Here is a 20,946-nt window from a genome sequence, read left to right as displayed (position 1 = left end):
AGGATCAGGATCAGGGCCCTGTGTGTTGACTTGTTTTTCTGCCTAATGTTACACAAGCACGAGGAGGCCAGAATGATCAAGAGACGTATCGGACTAGACACACCCATCACCTCAGCGTGCGAGCTTTCCTCGTGACACTTAAGGTTATCTAAATCCCAAAAGCTCATCTCTTGTCATTTCTACTGGAATTGAGCACATGAGACACCTCTGCCCAGATGTAGCTAAGGCCTCAGATGAGTGGATGGTTGCATCTACCTCCTGATAGGTGAATCTCCCTGCTGGACTTGAAGAGGTTTGAATGGCCACCACAAGCTCATATGTTTGAATGCCTGATTCTTAGTCAACGGAACTGTTTGGGAAGGATTAGGAGGTGTGGCCTTGTCGGAAGTATGTTCTTGGGGGTGGGTTTTGAAGTTTCAAAAGAATCATGGCATTCCTAGTGTGTTCTCTACCTCCTGCCTGTGGTTTTGAGAAATGAGTTCTCAGATGTTCCTGCATAATTCTAACCCTTTGGAACCGAGGGTGCCTTTAAATGCTGTCTTTTATAAGTTGCCTCGGTCATGGGATTTTTTTTTTTTTTTTTTTTGGAGCTGGGGACTGAACCCAGGGCCTTGTGCTTGCTAGGCAAGCGCTCTACCACTGAGCTAAATCCCCAACCCCCGGTCATGGGATTTTATCACTGCCATAGAAAGTTAACCAATACAGTCCCTTCACATGAGGACATCGTTTCTCAGGTCAGGGCTTACTTCCCACCCTTTGGCAGCCATGATATCTGCTGACACTGTCCATTGACATGGGAAGGAATGAGTCAAGGAAGTCTGGACATAATGTAAGTTCCACAGAGGCAGTGCTGCCGTCCATTTTGTTCATGGCCGATCTTCCAGCCTCATAAGATGACCACTAGACTGAGAAGGAAAGTCCTGACACAAAGGATCTACTACTCAATAGTAAAGTGAATTTTAAAGCAATGTGTTTTTTTTAAAAAAAAAAAATGATTGGGCCATCACTAGAAAAGGTGGTTCTATAATCAGAACAGAGAACTAAGAAGAGGCAAAGTTGTGACAGAAAACTATAAATATACTAGGAAAATATGTAGGGAATATCTGTAGAAGATTGGGGTGGAGAAATACCTGGCTAAGTAATGAAGTTCATTCTGGATCTATAGAAGAGCTAGCAAGGAAGGTGTGTGTAGGGTCACTTTTCCCTGGGGGTGGGAGGCTGTTTAAGAGTCAGAAAACGATCTCTGGGGGAAAACTATGTGATCAAATATGCAAGGACGCCTCTGCTGGCCAGTTAGACGTTCTCAAAGGACATGGGGGAGTTGATGAGACAAAACTCCAACTTCCAATATAGTTATGATAAAGTCTAATTTCCAAGCATAAAAGTTAAGCTAGGGTAAAGATTGACGTGAAAAACCTCTTCCTGACAAAAGATGGAAATGTAAAAGCCCAGAGGGCAAGGTGTCACAGACTGGAAATAGCCTTGCTGGCTGTTCCACTGAGGGCATTGAGGGACAACTGTCCAGCAGACCCTGCTGAGAATGTTCCAGTTCCATGGGTATGTGGATGACCGACCGAGGCAGCCATCTTGGCTGGAGCAGGGAGTGAGTTTCTTCTATAGAGACAGAACGCTGTTCTGTGGCAGAGACCATCACCCCTGAGAGCAAACCTCTTCCTAGAGGAAAGTAACAGACTCTGCGTGTACATCAGCGTCTCCTATGCAATATCCTTCCCATGCCCCTAGGAACTGGTTCCAGCATCTTCTTGGCTCCCTTATTGATTAATGAATTAAGTCAAACTGTAGGTGGATTTATTTTCTCTTTGCGTGAGAATCACGATTTGACCTCTAAGAATCACTCTGTGTCTGTAAGAATTTACATTCACAGTATGTGGTATTGAAGTTGCAAAAAACTGAAAAAGAAAAAACAAGCAAAAAACAACAACAAAATTAATCACTAAACCCCAGCCTCTAAATGAAAGAAATGGCCAGCCCAACGAGGAGAGAAGGTGGAATCAACACTAGGACCATGCAGTCTCAGCAGGTCCCTATTGGCTCAGATTCTGGTCTCTGCTCCCATGGGGCAGGTCAGGGGAAGGATTATGCCCTTCCCCTGACTGGCTCTGTCTTAAGAAGGATCTTCTGCGTTTGGGGACTGGAGGAGGCTGCATGGAATATTGCCAGTGGTCAGGAGAGTGTGATGGTGTTCAGGTCTGGGTGTTAGCATATGGAGCATTGGTGGGAGTGGGGGTGGGGTGAGTGGGTGGGATGGGGAATGGGTGGTGGTGGGAGGAGTGGGTGGGGTGGGTAAAGTAAGGGATGTGTGGGTGGTAGGTGTGGTGGGGGTGGGTGGGATGGGTGGGGTGGGTGTGGTGTGGTGGGGGATGGGTGAGGTGGGGGAATGGGAGTGGTGTAGATGATGAGGAGTTTCTGAAGTGGTGTCCCTGGGTGCTATTTTCTATGCCTTCCTTTATGCCCAGTTTCCAAGTGCCACCAAGTGAGTCAAGTTTCCAGAGATCACCAACTAATCCTTAATCCAGAGTTATCTGTCACTCAGCTCAACTCCGAGAAGCCCTCATGACAGGGAGTGGGACACTAGGGCAGTGTTGCAGGGGGAGTACACTCCAGATGTGTTGCGGCAACCCCAGGATGCTGGGTGGACCTGGGTCAGATGGAGTCAGCTCTTGGTAATTCACAATACCAGGGTTCTGGCAGCTCAGGCCTCCTCTGACTCTCCGAAACCTCTCCCCACATTACAGGAGACTTGGGGCTCCAGCTGTACAGAGCTCAACATCACAATCCTCTCCAAGGTCTGTGTGATCCTTAAAGTCTGGGTTTGAGTAGCTCAGCAAGGACAGAAGCAGAGGCACACAGACAAACGGGAGGCTGGCCTCATCACAGAAAAACGGGAGGCTGGCCTCATCAGGTTGGAGCTCGCTGCTGACCTTTAGTGGAGCCATCACCTGGAGAGCAGCAAGAATCCCAAATGGTCTGAAATGCAGGTTGGGCTGGCCAGTTTAGATGGGTCTTGGACTGTTGGGTGATGGTAGGATGGAGAAGTGGCTAGGTCTGGAGTGGGGCGGGGCACTAGGTGTGGGTCCCTTACTAGAGAGACTTGTGCTGCAGATAGCCTGAGGGAAGGGCAAGGCAGCAGATGCTGGGGAAGGGAGGTGGAGAGAAAAGAATAGATAGGTCCTGAGAACAGGTGGGAACGCGCAGGAGAGGGCGTGGGCTCAGGTGCTAGGAAGCTTGTGGCAATAGCGGGAGAGACGCCACAGAGAAGCCGGCAAGCCACGCAGCGACTTGCCTGAGGCCAAGGGACAGCCCCTAGCCCCCCCATCCCCATGACTCATCTGCGTGACAATCTGATGGGCTGTGGCAGCCGTGGGAAGGCGGCTGGAAGGACACCTGAGTTCCCCACACAAGTTCCAACAGGGCTCGGCGGGCGCAGGGGCTGCTGGTCTCGGCGGGGGCAGCAGCATGCCAGCCTGAGTCAGCCCTCCTGGAGACAGACAGAGTCCGGCAGGGTGCTACCTGCCCTGGTCTGCCCTGGTTCCTTTTGCTGGGACTGCTCTGGAGTGGTTCTTACCACTCACTCTAGGGGGTTCTACTGTCTCCAGAGCTCAAAGGTTTAAACTGGTCCCAGGGCCTCAGAGCGCAGGGTTAATCCCTTGTGGGCAGGTTATGGAAAGGCCTGTGCTGGGCGCCTTCACCACTCCATCTTCACTGTCACCGGCGTCATCTATATGTTCACTCATTCTGTGTCCGCACGCTCATGGAGCACGCTCCTTCCATGAGCACGCGTTTCCTGCAACCCGCCTGCCCTCTGTCCTGGAACAGCGAAGTCAAGGTGACAGACCTAGCGGCCAAAGCCAACAGGGCAGGTGGAGAGGTGAGTCCCAAACTGGGGAAACCCTAGACTGACCTGGATGGTACCCTGGGACAGCTGGGAGGGGCTTTGGGGTGTGCAGGGTTGTGACTGGGCGGAGCCTCGAGCTGGGCAGAGCCTTGAGCTGGGCAGAACCCAGGGCTGACATGGACAGAGGGGGACCCTGAGCAAGGTAAGCAAGAGTCCTAAAATGATTGAAGCCCTGGACTTAACTGCGGCGAACCTAGGGCTAGGCGTGGCCCTGAGATGGGCGGATCCCTTGGGGCATGGAACCTTGGGTTAATCTGGGAGGAGCCTTGAGAGAGCTGGGCAGAATGTGATGAGGCTGTATGGAGGGCTCGTGAGGAGGCCCGGGTGTGAAAGGGGAGCAGAAGGGACATGAGGTCAAAGGCTCATCTGTAATGCAGAGGCTGCAGAGAGGGGCATGAGGATGTGAAAGTGGGAAGCTTCGAGCATGTCAGGGTGTAAGGGACGGAGGTGTGGTCCTTCGCATTCAGGTCTGAGTAAGTGGCGGCATCAGGCAGAGAGAAGAGTTCCAGCAGACGACCATGAGCCAGCCATCCTTCTCTCAGCACACAGTCCCGACTGGACACTGCCGGGTGGGCCTCTGGCTGCAGAAGTCAGCCTAGGCACCAGGCTGTGGCCCCTGCATCAGGCCTTCCCAGTGACTGATGTGACCAGGGCCCACTCTGGCAGACTGAGGACAGCTCTGGGGTCATCATGGAGGGTTCATTCTACAGTGTCCGCCCCAGCACCCTTCCTTCTGTTCCTGTCCCTGGTTCCATCCCAGGCCATTTCTCCACACAGGAGATCATTAAGCACTGGTTTTCTCGGTCACCCTAGGGCTGGGGTTATAAGACCACGCTGCACCAGCTACAGCACCAGCTATCCCGCTGGAAGGTAGTCTAGTCCTTGAATCTTGGAGCCTGTGGAGGTATAGGCTAGGGAGAGAAAGGTCTTCCATGGGGGCCTGTGAGCTCCAAGGGCTGCTGTTTGATGGCTCCTTGCTCTGGTCCCCCCTTCTTAGCTCCTCAAATAAATTCCCCCCTCTTAAAAGGACCCAGTCCAGCTCTTAACCCTCAGTATATCTTCCAGACCTAACTGTCCTCAGTGCCATTCTGCTGCAATGTTCCCTGCTGAGATGAGACCACATAGGGTCAGCCTTTCTATGACCCAGGAAGACCTTGGTTACTCAAACCAGCCTGCTGCAGCCCCTTCTTCCCATCTTCCTACAAGCTGGCCCCAAACCACAGGTGCCCACATGTAAGTTGGGCTCTCTCATGAAAGGGGACTCAAGCAGACAGAAGAAAGGGGCTCTAGCCAGGGCAGAACGTCTACCCAAGGGCAGCTGGGAACAGTAGTACAGGATTCTGGGAGTTCTGTCTTGGCTAAGGGTGCTTCCTTCCAGCTCAGGGTCAGGCCTGTTCTCTAGCACTCTAGCTGGTACCTTCCAGCTCAGTTGGCTTGTGGCCAAAGCTGCATCTGTCCCAGTGGCAGGGAAAAGTGCACTTCCCACACTCTCTGAGACGCCCCTGGGGGCGGGGGACTCTTGTGTTGCCGTGAGACTGCTTGCCCAGAGACAGAGACGGACATCCTGCTGTTCTTAGTGCCCTGAAAACCCAGATGAGGGACAGTGACCCCAGAGTGGATATCCAGGGTGCTGCCAGCCCCCGTCTTTCTCCCCTCCTCCAGCCCACAGCCACAGCTTATACCCCAGAGGTTAAGAGACGGGCCATTGCAGGGCGTGGCAGCTCAGCACCGACTGGCCTAGTCTAAACTGATGTTCCGCCAAGGAGGCCCTTTGGCTGCCGTGAGCACCTAAACAGCCCTGCCTTTGTCCTAGTGGCCACAGGCACTGTTTGCTCAGTGCCCAGCTTGCTTTTCCCAGGCTGAGTTGGGCAGGCAGAGGCCCGGGTGCCATGGAAACAGCGCAGGCCACCTGTCTTGTCCAGCCCCCGCTTTCTGCCCAGTTGCTTTCTCAGTCGCTTCAGACCTCCTGCTGCACTGGCCCTGCCCCAGCTGCCCTCGTCCCACCCCCTCACTAGCTAGGCTGGGTGCAGAGACAGCCAAGGGTTTCAGGGGCCCTGGGGATCGCACAGATCCTGGGATTAGCTCCGGCACCCTCAGCACCCAATCGGTTGACTGCTTGCTGCCTGCAGGGCAACTCAAGAGTCCAGCACAGAAATCCTTTACCTGGGACCTCCGCCCTGAACGGAGGAGGATTTCCTGTACGTAGGAGGAAGGCTGTGGGGTCCCTCAAAGGCTCCACAGCTTCATTAAAACTGCAGCACCAGGGGCTGGAGAGATGGAGCAACAGTCAGGAGCACCCGTCGCTGTTCCAGAGGACCCAGGTTCAATTCCCAGCCCCTATATGCTAGCTCACAAGTGCCTTTGCCTCAGTCCTAAGGGATCTGGTGCCCTCTTCTGGCCACTATGGGCACTGCACATACATGGTGCATGGATATAAATGCAGACAAAAATCAATGAAACAAATAAACAAAAAGCCCATCTGCCCCAGCCTCTGATTTTCTCCTGTTCTTTTGAAATCTCCAATCATTCATTAAGATCAGCCTGAAGTCCCAGGCACAAGACATCTAATTCTTGTCCCCAACAACACTTCCTGACCGCTAGTGTATCCTAGGTTTTTCTCCAATAAGTAAGTAACCCGTGTGATAGACCTGACCTTGGACCTACCTGTGTCCACACACTCCCTCAGTGGGTCTCAGTATAACCAAGACAGGACCAATCTCTTCTAGATTTATTTTCAGGGTGCATGGACATTCTCCAGGTAGGATTTGGGGAAAGATGGCAAGCACAGGAAGTTCTGTGGTTGGGAGAAGTTGGAAGGCAGAATTTCACTCCCCCTGGGGCAATGAGAGAAGCCTGTGCTCATTCTAGGAGAAGTCCCCTGACCCAGGCAGAGGAGGACCCACCCATGTGACCCCAAAAGCACCAGCCTGTCAGTGCCTGTGTTCTCAGATGTCTTTTTCAAGGGATGCTTATTTGCTCCATTCTCCAGATGAGAAATATCAAGGCTCCAAGAGTGTCCCGTAGTATCGTCGTCACTGGGCCAGTGGTTAGGGAACTCTCCTGATCGCCTTTAGCACATCTCCCCACCCCAAGCTGTCCTTAGAGTTCCCTCCCCACCCCTGATCATGTGGCCAATCATGTCATCCGGGTGTGTATCATTAGACAGCAGGGTACAGCTTGGTGTGCCTAATGTATTTTGCAGGCAGGGACGTGGGCTGGAGAGGGTCAGGGCTTGGTGACTCTGCCCTGCATTTTCCCAGCCCCTCTCATGTCATTTTGTTTCAGCTTTTGAAATATCTACTTTGTCTACCTGGAAGCTGCTGGCTTCGGGCACGACTGTCCCTTCTGCCTGCTCAGTCCAAGCCAGCCTTGTCACCTCCCTGCAGCGGTCACTGGACAGGCACTGTCTGCCTTGGCTGGGCTCCTGGGTGGCCAGGAGGCTCTTGGAAAGCCCTCTTCATTCCCACTCATGGAGCTCTGAAGCCCTTTTCCGGAATGGCTTCCCGATGAGGTAATGCTTCTTGCAGACGGGAGGAGGTCCTGGAGAATGGCAGCCAGTGGCCTCCTTGCCTGGGCGACCTGCCCAAGGCACAAAATGAACCCTTTTTGGTGGCTGAAAGGAAGACCAGGCCCTAGACTCCAGACCTTCATTCATCTCCCAGCCTTGAGCTGGGACTATCCCAGGGCTGGGCTGAGCTTGCAGCCTTACAGTTCTCTTCCCTGCCTCTCAGCTGAGGGGAAACTGAGGCCCGAAGGGGTAGGGGGTTGGTTACTCTCAGAGCTCCAGCAGGAATCCACAGTTACTTCTATTTGACACTCTGAGGGACAAAGAAATCCTCCTGGGTCACCCGCTTGGGTCTGAGAGTAGTCTCTAGCTATGCTTCTATGTTGGAGCTGGGTGGATGCTGGCCCAGAGGACAGCTGCTGGGTTATCCACTCTCCGCTCTATAACCTGAGGGAGAGAGAAGCTGGAGAGACAGACACTACGCCAGGAACGTCCTTGTTTCCTCACTCCTACCGTATGCCTGCCAGGCCTCGCACTGGCGATGGGGTCCCTAATACCCACATGGTCCAGAAACACCCACACCTCAGGCTTGGAAAACAATATGAAACTTCTCACTTCCGAAGCTGGTGGCCACAGTGCCCGGAGCCTGGGGCTGGCACCGGAAGACCTTCAGGACTAGATAACAGCTGTCTTTCTCCAGCCCTGCAGGACCCCAGTGCTTGGTGGGATTGAGACGCAGGCTGGAAGATGACTCCATGAAGCAAGCAGGCCTAGCGTCTGCAGGCCCAGCTGGCCCTGTCCCCGATTTGGATTTATTGCGCAATGTTATCCAAGCCCCCCTGTCCTGGCCGGGTCTCAATCTCTCCATCTGCAGACAGGAGGAGGGCAGGAGAGGCCTCAACTGGACTCCAGAGCGCCCCAGGTCTGGCGGCCCAGACCTGCAGCTGTGTGGGCGCAGCCTCTCCGGGCAGGAAGTTAATTTCCGCGTTGGAGGCAATGCCTGAAGTGGGCCCAGTGCTCTGCATGTTCCGATGAGGGCCGGGCTGGTGAAGTCATGTGGGAGGTAGCAGCAGAGGCAGGATCCAAGCCAAGATTTCTCTGCTGGCCTGGAGTGACCTTGTTCAGCCTCCTTTGCTCTCTAGCCCCCACCTCTCTGGTCTACACAAAGCTCTGGCTCTACAAGGGAAGACAGGTCCTCTTGGAAGGTGGGCCTGCACCCTCTTCTGCCCCCTGGTGGCTGTGAGGACATACGGCAGTTCAGTCAGGGTTTTGGACGCTACAGGGCTATCATCCACCCAGAACCAGACACTCACAGACAGATACCCACAGGGTCGCTGGAATACACGGGGATACAGACACCCACAGAGCCACAGACACCCACAGTACCACAAGAACTCACAGAACTGGGAACCTACAGGGTCACTGACCATCAGAGTCACAATGACCCACAGGACCTTGGGCACCTACATGATGGGCACTATAGGGTTGGGGTACCAATGCTGGGAGCTCTGGTTTTAACACCCCCCCACAGGAGGATGTCCCTGCCACCTATGTCTGAGGAGTGTGCAGTACAGGTCAGGAGTGGTTAGGGCCTGCAGGAAATGACTCAAAGATGGGAACAATGTTGAGAGAGATAAGTGTTCACCCACCTGTCAGCACCCTCTGGCGCTTCAGGCTGTAGTGGTGGGAGGTGGACAGGATGCTGAAGTGCATGTCTTTTAACTCCCAGCAGTGGCAGTGAAGAGAAGGGCTCAGTTTGCTGGTTCTTCCCACTGTCTCCCGAGCCAGAAGCGGCATCATGGGACAAGACGGGTCCACTAGCCTTGGCCTGATCTCACAGCAGCAGGCTTTCAGAATCAAGGACAATTTCTCTGAAGTCCGCAAGTGCTGAAGACTGTAGGGTTATATCAGCCAGGTTGGCCAGCCCAGTCTGGCTCCTAGGGACCTAGCACCTTCAATGTCATCATCAGAGACGGGACAGACTGGTCAGTCTTTAGAATGTGCCAGAAGGCTGGGGAGATGGCTCAGCCAGTAAGAGCTACTCTTCCAGAGGACCCAGGTTTAATTCCCAGCACATTCGTGGCCTCTTACTACTACCTGTAATCGCAGTCCCAGGAGATCTGACGCCCTCTTCTGGTCTCTTCAGGTACTGAACACACAGAGTGCAAATAAAACACCCATATACATAAAAAAATGAAATATTTTAAAAAGATAATTTCCAAGCATCGCTCAAATGCTTTTCCAGAATGTTCACCCCTCCAGCCCCCCTTTTCCTTCTCCCACCCCCCAAATCCTGTCGGGGTCCTATGGCCAAACCTCTTCCCCCCCCCCCCCCGACCCTCACCAGGATACCTGGCTCATGGAATGACAGGGCCCCAGAGTGCCATCATGTTAGAACTTGAATGGTCAATGCCGATAGGGGCCAAGTATCCATTGCACTGGTAGATAAACTGAGGCTGCAGCAGAGGACCTGGTAAGGCCCAGAACTAGCCAGACACAGACCTGGAACTGGGATGGACACAGAATCCAGGGGTAGTCACCAGTCCAGAGGGATACTGGCACTGTGTTACTGGATCTCCAGAGGAAGGTTTGAGGACTGAGCTAGTCTGGAACATACTCCATACCTCTCACCCTGCTACCCTGACTGATGAGACAGGGCTGATAGAAAGAGAGGACCAGGGTGAAGAGTCAGAACTTTCCATGTTCAAGTCCAGAGGACTGGGAGTCTGATACTGGTGTCTGAGGGTCCAGCAGGAGTAAAGCTCTATGTCACACACCCCCTTGTCTGACGTCCCCCTTTCTAACCTTCTAAAGAAGAGATACTTGGGGATTGAGAATGTCATTATTTGGGTCTATAGAGGAAGCCATGCCCTCAGCAGATGCTCTGGTGTAGAAAGACAGCATGGTATGACCAGCAGAAGGAATCAGCCTGGTAGGCTGTGTACCAGAGCAGGGTACACAGGGATGGGGGCAATCGCCCAATTCCTTTCCAGGCCTCTCCCCACCTCAGCTGTGCGTCACAGTAATGAACAGTAATCCCAACCTCTCTGTACTTCATCACCACAGTCTTTCCTTCCCAGAAGACAACGGATTAACACACACAGAGAAGGGACAGGAGATAGTCTAGCAATCATAGAAGATATTGTCGTTGCTGCTGACATTATTACATTGGTGCTGAGGAGAGGGATTCAAGGTGAACAAGATACGACCTAAGCTCTTAGGAGTTGACTGGGCTGAGGGGTGGACATGTCAGCCCTCCTGGGAAGCCTGGTATAGGAAGTGACTCACACCAGGGGCGTTGGGGACAAGCTTCCTAGACCAGCATTGTGTAACCAATAAGGATAGGAGACAAATGGAAAACTCTATCCATTGGAGCACACCAGGGCCTACACCAGGGCCTTCGCCAGGGCTGGATCAGGCAGATGCAGTCTGAGGGCTGGTGGCTGACGGGAACCATCTCTTTGTGAGCTTTGGCCCATGGACCCGGTATAGACAAGTGTCAGGGCCCCAGACAGCCTGTGGAGTATACGTTACCATGCCCTGGCCTGCATCCTCTACTCCAGTCCAGGGCACCCAACAGAATCAGAGCTGCACAGGTGTCAGAGGACCTAAGATGCTGCACGCAAGTCTGAAAGCCCAGAAGTTCTTGTCTGGGGTTCAACCAAGTCTTATAATTCAGCAGGGTGGTGGGGGCATACACGTTTAATCCCAGCACTTGGGAGGCAGAGGCAGGTGGCGCTCATTCTGGTCTACAGAGTGAGTTCAGGGAGAGTCAGGGTTGCACAGAGAAACTCTGTCTTGAAAAACAAAGAAACACAAAAAAGAAAAACAACAACAAAAACCTCAGAATTCTGGGACCGGCTATTCTTCTAGAAGACCTGGGTTTAATTCCCAGCACCCACAGGTAACTCAGGCCTGTCTGTTACTCCAGTTCCAAGGCTTCTGACACCCTCACACAGACATAGATGCAGGCAAAACACCAGGAAGCATAAAAATGAAAAGATCTCATAATTCTAAGATGATGACCAGGACCCCTTAAAGGTGGGCTTTGTGGTACTGCTTACTGGCTTGCTCCCACACCTGGTACCCAGGGAGGCCAGAAGGTGGTGTGATCCTTCTGGAACTGGGGTTGCAGGCAGTTGTGAGCCACCCTTTGGGTGTGGGGAGCTGACCCTGGCTCCTCTGGAAGAGTAGGAAATACTCTTAACTGCTGAGCCATCTGTCTAGCCCGAGTGTTCCTGATTATAAATGGTCTGTTGTTGGCCATGGGAGTAGTCAGGTTTTCATGTAACCTCTGGGGCTCCATCAGCCAGGTCCCTCACTGATGGCAACTGCCCTGTTTGTTCTTAGGACAGGAATGGATGTCATCAGTTCATTCTACAATTGGAAATACTGAGAGACAGGGAGGTCATCATGGGCAAGCCAGCATGTGGCTGTAGGTGAGGCAGCAGCGGGACCTGGGGCAGGATGTGTGGGGGACACCAGGAGGCTGGGTGCTAACTGAGGGAGAAGGTCTTGAGACAACAATGTTGGAACTGGATCTGACAGGGCCAGGAGAACAACTGGCCCTCAGCTGTGTGCCCGGTAGAGATTCTGGTTGTGGGATCTAGGAGCAGAACTGGGAAGTTGAGGGGGAGGGGACTGTCATCTTCACAGAGGGTCATGGCCCACAATGGCCTTGAGTGGCCTCCAGTCTGATGGGGTAGCCAGACTGCGGGGTGCCAGGAAACAAGGCCGGCCCTGTTTGTTCAACTGTTGGGCCAGCGCTGAAGTCCTAACCTGGACCTGGTCTCTCTGGAGTTAACACATGCACTCCTGTCCTCCTCACAGAGCATGCTCAGTCAGTGACTACTCCTGGGCAGATAGAGCTCTCTGCAGAAGTCATCACGGGCAGCCAGTGCGCGGCTGTAAGTGAGACTGTACCGGGGACCTATGGCAGAGGGACTGGGAAACTGAGGTGCTGCTGACTGAGAGGGACAGGCATTGGCCAAGCACAGAGGCCTCTAATGGAGGAACCTTAAGCTGTCACCCCCACCCCACTGGCTAGGACCAAGCAAAAGTCTGCGTGCAGAGGCCTGGGGACTGCCGAGGTCAGTCTTGGAGCCGCCTGGGTGGATGAAAAGGAATCTGAAAATCTAGGAAAGGCAGTTGCCAGGTTCCTGAAGAAGCCAGCCGTGCCGCTAGAATGGCCCTCCTCAGGAAGAACATCAGGATTATTCTTCAAGGAGGTCATAGGAAACCACACCACTGAAGCCACACCAGGGGGCTCCACACTCCCCCACCCCATTCACTCTTTATCCTCTGACTCTTGTGACACGGGCCATATACCATCCAGGGTGGTGTCTAAGCCCTTGGCCCTAGGTAGGGGTTATGGCAGCCCCATGGTGCCACAGAGGTGTCACCTGGGCACAGGACTGGATTGTGGGATCTTTTGGCTGTGGGAACCCAGCTCAGGCACAGTTGCCCATTACTTGCCAATCCTGAGGAAGAACACCCCCAGACTCCAACCTTACCTACCAGGCCAATTACAGCTGAGGTTCCCAGCAAGTTTGACCAGAGGCTGAGTATTTCCTCTGCAACCCACAGGGGTCATAAGCATTGAAAGTGTGGCTGTTGGGGTCCATACTAGAACCTATGTAAAAAGCCGGGCAGAGTGACCTGAGACTGTGATCCCAATGATGGAGAGGTGAAGACAGAAGGATCCTTGGAGCGGGTCAGCCAAACTTGCTTGTGGGCCAGCCAACCTTGCTGACTTGAAGAGCTCCAGGCTAATGAGAACCCTTGCTCAAAAAAAAAAAAAAAATGAGGTGGATGGCTCCTGAGGAAGGACACCTAAAATTGACTGCTGGCCTCTCCATTCACACACAGACATATGCACCCGGACCTGGTATAAATGACCTTGCCTGTATTCCTTCCCATGTGCACATAACCACTGGCTGTTGTCAGGGTCTGTGTAGGGGTTCCCTCTTACACAGCAGGCACAGTACCTAGAGAAGTACCCCCAGCCCCACAGTACAGATGAGTGCCAGGCATTTTGGCTGAGAAAGATGTGGTTGCTGTGAATCCGAGCTTAGTGAGTACGGAGAAGACTGGAAGCCTAGCTCGTGTGCCTTGCTCCAGGCAGAGGCCAGTGCTCTTGGCTTTAATGTTGCCAGAGTCCTGGTTGCTGACCTGCAGGGGAGCTATCTCTTGATAAGGGTGAAAGGAACAAGAGCATCGGGGGAAGGGTGGGAGCAGAGAGGGATCATTTATCATCAGTGGGAGAGGTCTGATCCTTTGACTCTGCCAGCAACATTCGGGACACTGTATGGGCAGGGACAGCCACACTGAATGAGGCTTTCATAGCCACGTGTGGCAGCCGGGAGTTGGGCTGCCTGTGGCAGGGGCTGGGGGAGACAAAAGTGCGGTACCCGGACAGAGGGCTAAGGAGACTTCTGGATGAGGTTGTAAAGGGGACAGAGATGTGTTCCAGGGACCCCAATGCCTGCTGCAGGCTCAGAAGAAGCACGGCCATTCCCTTCCAGCATTTGCTGCAACTCCAGCACTTCTGGAAGAGCAGCAGCGAAAGCCTTGGCCCTCAAGTAGGTGCCCAGGCAGTTGTGGGATAGAGGGAGGCTCTGTGACAGGCATGGGCTGAGGGCCTGGCAAGTCTAATTTGGGGTTGGACCAGGCTACCCTTATCAGCCCAAGCTGTAGTTCAGTATGAAAAGAGTCTGTAGAGCAGTGGTCTTCAACCTTCCTAATGCTGTGACCTTTTAATACAGTTCTTCATGTTGTAGTAACCCCCAACCATAAAATTACTTTTGTTGGCTACTTCATAACTGTAATCTCACTACTGTTATGAATCATAATGTAAATGTCTGATATGCAAACCCAGGGGGCCGTGACCCATAGGTGAGAACCAATGGTCTGGAGGAACAGAAAGCATAGATGGATGGATGGATGGATGGATGGATGGATGGATGGATGGATGAATGGACAGACAGATAGATAGACAGAGACAGACAGATAAAATAGGTGGGTAGGTAGATGAGTAGATAGATGGATAGATGGATGGATAGATAGGTAGATAGATAGATAGATAATAGATGGATGGATGGATGGATAGACAGATAGACAGAGACAGACAGATAGATAAAGATATGTGGGTGGGTGGATGATTAGATGGATAGATAGATAGATAGATAGATAGATAGATAGATAGATAGATAGATAGATGATGGATGGATAGATAGATAGATAGGCAGACAGATAGACGGATACAGACAGATAAAGATAGGTGGGTGAATGAGTAGATGGGTGGATGGTTGGATGGATAGATAGATAGATAGATAGATAGATAGATAGATAGATAGATAGATAGATAGACAGACAGAGACAGACAGATAAAGATAAGTGGGTGAGTGGATGATTAGATGGATGATAGATAGGTAGATAGATAGATAGATAGATAGATGGTAGATAGAGACAGAGACAAATAAGATAGGTGTGTGGGTGGGTGAATGAATAGATGGATGGATAGATGGATAGATAGATACATAGGTAATAGAACTATAGATAGTATTGAAAGGGTCTCTAGGGATCTACATGCAATCAATGGTTGCTAAGCAAGGGAGAAATTTTCTTCAGTGACGTCTTAGCTAAAGTTTCTACTACTTCAGCCAAACCCCATAACCAAAAATCAAGTTGGGTAGAAAAGCATTTGTTTACTGGGTTAAAAAATCCACATAGTAGTCCGTAACTGAAGGAAGTCAGGACAGGAACTCACACAGGGCAGGAACCTGGAGGCAGGAGCTGATACAGACGCCATGATAGATGCTGCTTACTGGCTTGCTCCCCATGGCTTGCTCAGCCTGCTTTCCTATACAACCCAGGACCACCAGCCCAGGGATGACCCTGCCTACAATGGGCTGGGTCCTCCTCCATCAAGCAATAATTATGAAAGTGCCCTAAAGGCTTGCTCACAGCCCAGGCATATGGAAGCATTTTCTCAGACAAGGTTTCCTCCTCTTGGATGACTATAGCTTGTGTCAAGTTCGACATAAATGTAGTCAGCACAAGCAGCATAGCCGTTGGTGAGCCGTTTATGCTCCTGCAAACAACTCCAATAAAACTCAGTGGTTTTGATTAAAGAAAAAGAAATAAAGAAAGAAAGAGAGACAAAGAGTCAGAGAGAGAGAGAGAGAGAGAGAGAGAGAGCACTAGCTGAGAAGAGGAAGAGACCCAGTCAGTGGACATGGGAGCAGAGAGGACATCAGGAGGTGAAAGTCATCAACAGACAGTATATACATGTATGAGATATCAAAACGAAACTCATTATTATAATTAACATATGCTAGTAAAACTTTTCTTTAGTAAGAGATGCACTGGATTAACTTACACCAGAGGGGCTGGGTAATTCGATAGTGACTACCTGGATTCTGGAGAGGCAGAGAACTCAGTCCTGGCAACAGAACCAGGAGACAGCCTGAGCAGATCCGACCTGGGCACTCCCTAGAGAATGCTGGTGTGAGGGACTGAGGAGGCTGGAGTCTAAGAGCGGCAGGTGGTGGCTATGGATCCATGACCTCCTCAGCCTCGTCAGCTCACACTAACTTCCTCACCTAAACACTTTCTTAGCTGTTTGAGGCAGGCCACGTCCCATCCCTAGCCACAGTCCTGAAGTGGCTGACCACTAGTGTCCACTTGCTACACAGTTGGGGATGACCTTGAACTCAAGGTCACTAGCCTCCATCTCCTCAGTGTGGAGATGACAGAGGCACACCAGTGCTGGGCTTAGCCTGTTCGTTGATGGTCTCATCTTTTCTAGCAGCCTGGACCCCTCGGATTCAGTGATGCCCCTCTCACGGGGCAATGGCCAACTGTTCTGGGGGCAGGTGAAGACTTTCAGGAGAGGAGAGGCCTTCAAGGTTAGATCCAGAGGAAGGCATTAGAGTTCAACTGGTGGGTAGATCAAATAGCCTTCTCGATTTCTGAAGGCCTGGAGTTGGGAAGATGCCTGGCACCTGGGTCTGTGAAACAGTTAATGGAGTAGGGGGCCAGAGGGCAGGGGGAAGGTTTTCTTGTCCCGGAAAGGCTATCGGAACAAAGCTGCAGTACTCAGTGCAGGCTTGGGGTGGGGCTGGGGTGGGACCCCCCGGGGGTGGAGCTAGGCCTTCAGGGGGTGGAGCTAGGCCTTCAGGGGGTGGAGCTAGGCCTTCAGGGAGTGGAGCTAGGCCTTCAGGGGTGGGTCTTCAGAGTGTGGAGCTAGGCCTTCAGGGGGTGGAGCTAGGTCTTCAGGGGGTGGAGCTAGGTCTTCAGAGGGTGGAGCTAGGCCTTCAGGGTGTGGAGCTAGGCCTTCAGGGAGTGGAGCTAGGCCTTCAGGGGGTGGGTCTTCAGAGTGTGGAGCTAGGCCTTCAGGGGGTGGAGCTAGGCCTTCAGGGGTGGGTCTTCAGAGGGTGGAGCTAGGCCTTCAGGGAGTGGAGCTAGGCCTTCAGGGTGTGGAGCTAGGCCTTCAGGGAGTGGAGCTAGGCCTTCAGGGAGTGGAGCTAGGCCTTCAGGGGGTGGAGCTAGGCCTTCAGGGAGTGGAGCTAGGCCTTCAGGGGGTGGAGCTAGGCCTTCAGGGGGTGGAGCTAGGCCTTCAGGGGGTGGGTCTTCAGAGGGTGGAGCTAGGCCTTCAGGGGATGATGAAGGGCATGAAGGGTTATAAGGGAGGGCCTGCCAGACTCATTGGTACAATGCTACACAGGGGAACCATTCAGAGAGCCAATGACCTCTTTGTCAGGTGGGCGGGCCAACCGGGAGTGGGGGATGGGCCTCCAAATCCAGGACTGGTACCCTACACATCCTTGCTGCAGAGTCTCAGATGTTTGGGGAGACAAAGCAGAGAATCTGGTTGATTCCCCCCACCTCGCCAAAGAACCCAGGGCCTTGTACACTGCAGGCCTGTACCCTGCCACGGAGGCACACCCCCAGGTCTTTTAAGACTTTACTCTAAGGTAGTACCTGACTGCGTAGCTCAGGCTGGAACCTCCTGCTTTGAGATACCGAGTGTCAGGATTTTCGGCACGCGCTGCCACAGCCAACTCGGGTCAGCTTTTAATCCTAAACGATACTTTGAAAAGTGAAGACAGGCTACATTCGAAGGGGAATTAACAGAAGATTCTGGAAGCAAGGTCCCTAGCCAGAGTGAGTTCAGACCCCAGATGATGGCTCTCTGTGGAGGTAAGGAGTCAGGGCCTTGACTGGTACTGCTGAGATACGGCCCCAACCCTCAGGCAAGAGCAGCAGCAGTCAGGGTCAGGCAGGGCTGGCCAGGACTTCATTCCTGAAGTATCTGGGTGCTCTGTGGGATCCAACAAGGGGCAGGGGTGAACAACAGCCGTGAACCACACAGAAGCTGTGACCACGTGGGTCACCTAGAGCATCCTGGCCCCTTAACAGGTATGGTAGCCAGATTGGGGCAGAGCATACCTGTCAGAACAGGTGGATGCCAGGCCAAACACACATGCAGGCGCTGAGGACGGTGCTTTGCCTCATGAGCAAGGTCATGGAGTCAGCCGTGGACAGACGAAAGTAGCCGGTTTCTTCCAGCCGAGACACGCCATTTTTCTTCATAGTTGTCCACACAGGAAGTGTTCTTTGAGGCTTTGGAGGGAGGGGAGGATGAGAGGAGGGAGGCAGAAAGAACCTGGCTCAGGACAGGAGTCATGGGATAAGGAGACTTGTGAGCTCCCAGACTGGACATCAGCACCCACCATCCTCACCCAAGGGCATGTTCTTCTCAGATGAGGACCTGGCCAGGACTGGGGTCATTTCTCCTTGGATTAGGGTTTAGCTGCTCCCTCTGTCTCCTCTCCTGTGTCCAGGCTGAGAAGAGGGCAAAATCCTCTGATTGGTTACTGTCAGGCTGGGTGGGGATGGTGCCTGGGAGACAGGGGAAATGTGTAGACAGAAGGATGGACTGGACAGCAACCAGCCCCTCTCTCCCCATACCCAGCTTCCACATCCCAGTCTCCCTCCATCACACCCCCACCCCCAGCCCCGTGCATGGTTGACTGGCTAGGCAGCTCTCAGGGCTCAGACTGCCTCTGCAGCCCTGCAGCCTCCCAGCCCATGGCCCCCGCAGTCCCCACCCGCCCTGTGTAGCAGCTGCTTCCGGCCAGACTAGCAGACAATGTGCTGGCGGGTGGCCCTAGGCCAGGACCATCCATCCCCCCAGCCTCACAGGAAGACAGAGCACAGAAGAGGAGCCACTGTGTCCCCGAGTGAACCCACTGCCCAGGCCCTGTGATTTAGAATGTCAGATTCCAGGAGGAGGAGGAGCCTCTCGGGTAACTCAAACTGACTCCTCCAGCCTTGAACCCATCGGGACCCTGGAACACTGCCCGGGGTGGGAGGGAATGAAAGAGAGTGGGGGGGGGGGTCAGAGAATCTTGGCTTGGCCTTTCTTTTCTTTTGGTAGCCTTGACCTCAGACTGTGCAAGCCATCCTTACCTTGGTGGCCATGTCCTCTGTACTGTAGATCTGTTGAGATTGCTCCATCCAGGTCTACTCCAGTGGTCTGCACTCTTCTCCATGGCCCCTCCTGTCCTCCCTGACAGAGTCCCTTCTGGTCAGGCATTCCTGTTCAAATGCTGTCTGTCCCTTCTCCTGGCCCCTTCCCTCTCTTGCCCCTGCCCACCTGCCTGACACAGGCAGATCCTGAGCCCACGTACCACATCCCTCAGCGCTTGCCTCTTTGTTTCCTCATCCTTCAGAAATAACAAGAAGGACAGAATCTGCCCGCCTAGGTCTTAGCATAAAACCTGAACACTTAGCAGGTCCTCACAGAGGGCTGACAGATGACTGAACAAGTTGGTTCCTAAGTATGCTGCCTCCTCCCTGCCAGGCTGCCCTGCCCAGTGGGGCCCATCTCTGCCCTTATTTTGCCCTGGCTGAGGCTGGCAGCAGGGTCTTGCCTCGAACCCTGACTATGAATTCTCAAGGAAAGAATGCAGCCCACTCCTTCAGTTGTGACTGGCAGACCGCCTCTCGTGCACATGGATGTTACAATAGCAACAGCGATGGCCCAACAGTAATACAATGCCCTAGAAAGAAAAGGAGCTAGCAGGGAAGAGAATGGAGGGTGACCCTCACAAGAGGCTGAAAGGCTGTGAAACGGCCCCACAGGTAAAGCCCCTCAGAAAGGTCAACACAGAGCACGACGACGCCACCAGCAAACCCACTTCCAAACCTGAATCCTGGAGGACTGACAGTAGGGCCTGAATCAGACTCCTGAGTAACCAGGCTTAGAGCAGCCAAAGGGGCCTGGGTGAGCCAAGTATCCAGAGACAAGTGCATGGATGGTCATTCTACACAGTCCCTTGGTGGCCATCCAGGAGCTGGGTTGGCCAGTGATGTTCCCATTCCAGCACCCTGAACATCAGGGTGATGTCATAGCGTGTAGACCCCTCAGTCCTCAGAGCTGTAGCTTCAAATAGGCACCTACCGTTATTCACAGTGATCCAGCCCTGTCTCCGATATCACATCCCCGCTTGGGTCTTTCCAGGCCAGCACCAATCTGGTTCCCATGAGTCATCCCTAGAGCCTTCAGGTAAGCGAAGACCTGCATGGCCACACAGCCTTTGACGTGGCAGACGGCCCCTGAGAGTCCAGAATCTGCCCCTCTCCCTCCATATCAGGACCGTGGTCCAGCTCCGTGGCTAAGACCCAGTGTGCCCATTCCCTGCCGCAGAGCGCCCTCTGGTGGCGCCATTGGGAGTTGTCAGGCTGTAGAGAAGGAATCCAGAACTGGGCAGATTCCTGAAAGTCATGGACATTCGGAGGACCACAGGGTAGGGACTGGTCAGGAGCTGGAGCTGCTGGAGAGTCTCAATTCTCCCCATGACTTCCATGGAAAGTGGGTCCACACTGTGGCTCTTTCCCAGGGATTATGATATGGTGAGGACAGCTTGCAAACTGGAGTCCACCGAAGATGTTGCCATTTATCTTATTCTCAAAAGCACTACAGCTGCCAACAATATCTTCCTTATCCCCGCCATCACCACCACCATCATCACCATCAACATCATCACCACCAACAACATCATCACCATCACCACCATCATCACCATCACTGCCTGTGCTAGATAGTTTTATGTCAACTTCATACAAGCTAGAGTCACCAGAGAGGAAGGAACCTCTATTGAAAAAATGTTTCTGTAAAGGGCTGCAGGCAAGCCTGTGGGCATTTTCATACTTAATGATTGATAGGGAAGGTCCAGCCCATTGTGAGTGGGCTTCCCTGGGCTGGTGGTTCCAGGTTCTATAAGAAAGTAGGGGGAGCAAGCCAGTAAGCAGCATCCCTCCATGGCCTCTGCATCAGCTCCTGCCTACAGGTTCCTGCTCTACTTGAGTTCCTGCCCTCACTGCTTCTGGTGATGAGCTGTGATGATGAACAGTGAGTGAAATAAACCTTTTCCTCCTCAAATTTTAGTCATGGTGTTTTATCGTAGCAGTATTTAATAACCTTAACTAAGACAGTGCCATCACCTCCATCATCTCC

At 52.9% G+C, this 20,946-nt stretch overlaps 1 protein-coding gene and 1 long non-coding RNA gene across 10 annotated transcripts; one reads left to right on the top strand and one right to left on the bottom strand.

Moving 5' to 3' along the window:
- The first annotated feature begins 3,244 nt into the window (after positions 1 to 3,244).
- LOC134479761 (uncharacterized) lies at positions 3,245 to 9,636 on the top strand. 4 transcript variants are annotated; one of them, XR_010053455.1, is made up of 4 exons: positions 3,245 to 3,889; positions 4,982 to 5,149; positions 7,202 to 7,427; positions 8,122 to 9,636. XR_010053455.1 is itself a non-coding variant. In XM_063264452.1 (3 exons), exons 1-3 carry the CDS (start codon positions 3,682 to 3,684, stop codon positions 8,423 to 8,425), a joined length of 738 nt encoding a protein of 245 aa, XP_063120522.1. In that variant the 5' UTR covers positions 3,418 to 3,681; the 3' UTR covers positions 8,426 to 9,636. The 4 variants fall into 4 exon arrangements, 1 of the variants encoding a protein (XP_063120522.1); XR_010053454.1 differs by having other exon boundaries at positions 7,202 to 9,636; XM_063264452.1 differs by lacking the exon at positions 4,982 to 5,149 and having other exon boundaries at positions 3,418 to 3,889.
- LOC102554082 (uncharacterized) lies at positions 6,630 to 20,467 on the bottom strand. 6 transcript variants are annotated; one of them, XR_005487288.2, is made up of 6 exons: positions 19,891 to 20,464; positions 18,167 to 18,326; positions 17,874 to 18,047; positions 17,406 to 17,745; positions 9,071 to 9,570; positions 6,630 to 8,658 (listed from the first exon to the last, which is right to left on the bottom strand). It is a non-coding gene; the product is annotated as an uncharacterized LOC102554082 (long non-coding RNA). The 6 variants fall into 6 exon arrangements; XR_001838991.3 differs by adding an exon at positions 18,897 to 18,996 and having other exon boundaries at positions 6,630 to 9,570; positions 19,891 to 20,462; XR_010053457.1 differs by lacking the exon at positions 17,406 to 17,745 and having other exon boundaries at positions 19,891 to 20,467.
- Between the last annotated feature and the right edge of the window lie 479 nt (positions 20,468 to 20,946).

Source organism: Rattus norvegicus, chromosome 7, assembly GCF_036323735.1.
Source record: "Rattus norvegicus strain BN/NHsdMcwi chromosome 7, GRCr8, whole genome shotgun sequence".
Classification (NCBI taxonomy): Eukaryota; Metazoa; Chordata; class Mammalia; order Rodentia; family Muridae; genus Rattus; species Rattus norvegicus.
Note: the sequence above shows the minus strand (reverse complement) of the source record. Positions and strands in the feature narration are given on the sequence as shown.